This window comes from Amblyomma americanum, chromosome 4 (assembly GCF_052857255.1).
Source record: "Amblyomma americanum isolate KBUSLIRL-KWMA chromosome 4, ASM5285725v1, whole genome shotgun sequence".
Taxonomy (NCBI): domain Eukaryota; kingdom Metazoa; phylum Arthropoda; class Arachnida; order Ixodida; family Ixodidae; genus Amblyomma; species Amblyomma americanum.
In genome coordinates, this window is record NC_135500.1 from 81,920,073 (window position 1) to 81,922,540 (window position 2,468).

The 2,468-nt window shown below is 44.6% G+C and overlaps 1 protein-coding gene across 1 annotated transcript; it reads left to right on the top strand.

Moving 5' to 3' along the window:
- The first annotated feature begins 358 nt into the window (after window positions 1–358).
- Window positions 359–2,199, top strand: LOC144128081 (NADH dehydrogenase [ubiquinone] 1 alpha subcomplex assembly factor 8). Its single transcript, XM_077661147.1, has 3 exons — window positions 359–511; window positions 825–923; window positions 2,105–2,199. The coding sequence occupies exons 1-3, from the start codon at window positions 431–433 to the stop codon at window positions 2,126–2,128; spliced, it is 204 nt and encodes a 67-aa protein (XP_077517273.1). The 5' UTR covers window positions 359–430; the 3' UTR covers window positions 2,129–2,199.
- Window positions 2,200–2,468: the final 269 nt, after the last annotated feature.

Below are 2,468 nucleotides of genomic sequence, written 5' to 3' on the forward strand. Positions count from 1 at the left end.
CAAATTAAAGTTATTTTTCTCTCTCCGCAAAAACCAATTTATAATTTAACCTAGCAGAAATTATTACAGAGCCATCCACTACCGCGCTCGCTCTCTCGTCTTTCTCTCCCTTTCCACCTCTTCCAAGGTGCGGTTGAGGCAAGTGGCCACAAGGCGCTCTAAAAGTGACACTCACTGATCTCCACCAAGTGGAGATTTCCACCTAATGGAGATTAGTGGTGACAATTACTGCGTCTTTTCTTCCTCAACATCAGTTTATTTATTGATTATTAGAGCGAGAAAAAGCGAAAGTACACAGAAATGGCTCTAGTAAAACGGCGCCGTGTGGCACTTTTTGCTTCAAAGCCTTCAAACATATCACGTCGATGTTTATCTAGTCTATATAGCAGGCGGGCGGGCATGGCGAGTGTATTTTAGGTTGTGATTATCAATGGTCGCGATGAACTCGGTGCAAAAAGCCCGACAGCGATTAAATTCATACCCGGATGCGTTCTTCAAGTGCTCCAAAGAGGTAATGTTGCGCGTAAAGCAAGGATCGTGCCTCGCTTATCGTGCAGCGTAGTTACGCTACAGTGAACTGGAGCCGCGCTAAGATCCGGCGCGTAGCAGTCGACTCTTGCGCTTTGCACTGCTTTATGTCATTTGCTTTTGGTGGTTAAAGATTTGAGACGTGTGGTCCTGTAAACTATCAGGGATAAAGGCAATAAAGGTGATTACTGCAGTACGCGCCTGTCACCGACGCGCGCTGGCGTCGTGAGGATGCCCGAGTGTGCTCTTGCAGTCCGTGTGTTGCAAACGTAGTGACGAAACCCTCTCGGTTGCAGGCTGTGCTTTACGGGAAGTGTGTCGTCGCGGCGGACGACCTGAAGATGAACGACTGCGCGAAGGAGTTCCAGGAGCTCAGAAATTGCATCCGCAAACACGTGAGCGTGTTGCTTATTCCGCCCCGAAGCCCGAATTCGTCGTGGCCACTTGTTCTTTCCCTTTAGTTTAATTTAAAGTTGCTTGCGCTTACCTTCTCGGACAGCAGCATGCCACAGGCAGGCAAAAATTGCTCAGGGCAGCCTTGCGACTGTTCTTAGGTGTTTGCCTTGCTTCCCATTAGAATAGCAGCACAAAAAAAAGAAAGAAAGAAATGAGCACCACCGGCACTTGAAGAAACATTACATTGAACACAAGAACCTTCACTGCTCGAAACTAAAGCAAGATATATCGGAAATATTGTTTGCCAGCCCGTTCGTTCGTGCATATCCTGACTTGGTCCATGTGTATCTTGACACAGGTCAATGGGATTTTATAAATAATGCCACTGCACCAAGCACAGAAACCTCGACGTGCTTCTTTAAACGCAACATTTTCTTTTGGTCCTCTGACATATGTGGCCACTAGTTCATCGGGGCTGGTAAAGACAGCAGGCATTTTGTGACGCAACCGCCTTCATGTTTTTAAGCGCACTGCAGACATAACGAAGCACTCAACAGTTTTGCGCAGTGCTGTGAATGGTGTGCTATCAGTTGGCATTTTTTACTTTGAAGCTTTTGCTAAAGTGTTTCTCAAAGCAAACAACCTGCTGCTGTCAATTTTTAAACCTAGCAGTTCAAGCATTTCTGAACAAAGTCAACACACTTTGTCATGTATATTGGGAGATGAAAAGTTGGGAAAAGAAATATGTCAGGCTTATCATGTTTTGCATTGCGCGTGTTACTTAAAAATCCTGTTACTGTGTTGCAAGAATTACATAGGACTATCTGGAAGATTTGTAAATGGAGCATGATCTCAGTGCCAAGAATAATTCGACTGCACATTTGCCTCTGCATTGTGATGACTGCTGATACAGTCCACTACTTAACGAGTTTCAACTACTTAGCTAGAGAAAAGATATAGTTGTGCAGGCATTCTAGTGGCCTTTCAAATTTTTGTACTGACTCTCGGTTCTGGTTGAATTTGCTTACTAATGCATTTCATCCATTTAGTAGGTTGTTGTAAAGGCACACACTTAATCCTTTGTTGCCTGCACTTTTAGTCAGTTATAGTTCTATGTTGTGACAGTGAAGTGAGTGTTTCAGTGATTTTCAAGGCTGTCACTGTTCTTTTATCTTTACAGGTCAAGAGGCCAGGAAAGTTATGACAAGTTTATTGAGTAGGCAGGTGCTGCAGTTGACATATGAGGAATAAATAAATCAAGCCTGTGGCCGTCCAGTGTGCATACGAGGCCCTTTTTACTTGCTGCTAAGTGTAGGCCCAGTTGTGTTGGTTTCAAGTACAGTCAGAGTACTGCGATGCTCATGTGTACATGTACACATACACAAGCTGGGCTATCAGAGCATTCTTTTGCATGAATTGAATTGAGTTGGCTGTTGGGGAAAGGAAATGGCTCAGTATCTGTCTCACGTATCGACGGAAGAGAAGGGATTAAGGAGGGACTGAGAGAAGAAAGGAAGAAACAGGTGCCGTAATGAAGGGCTGGA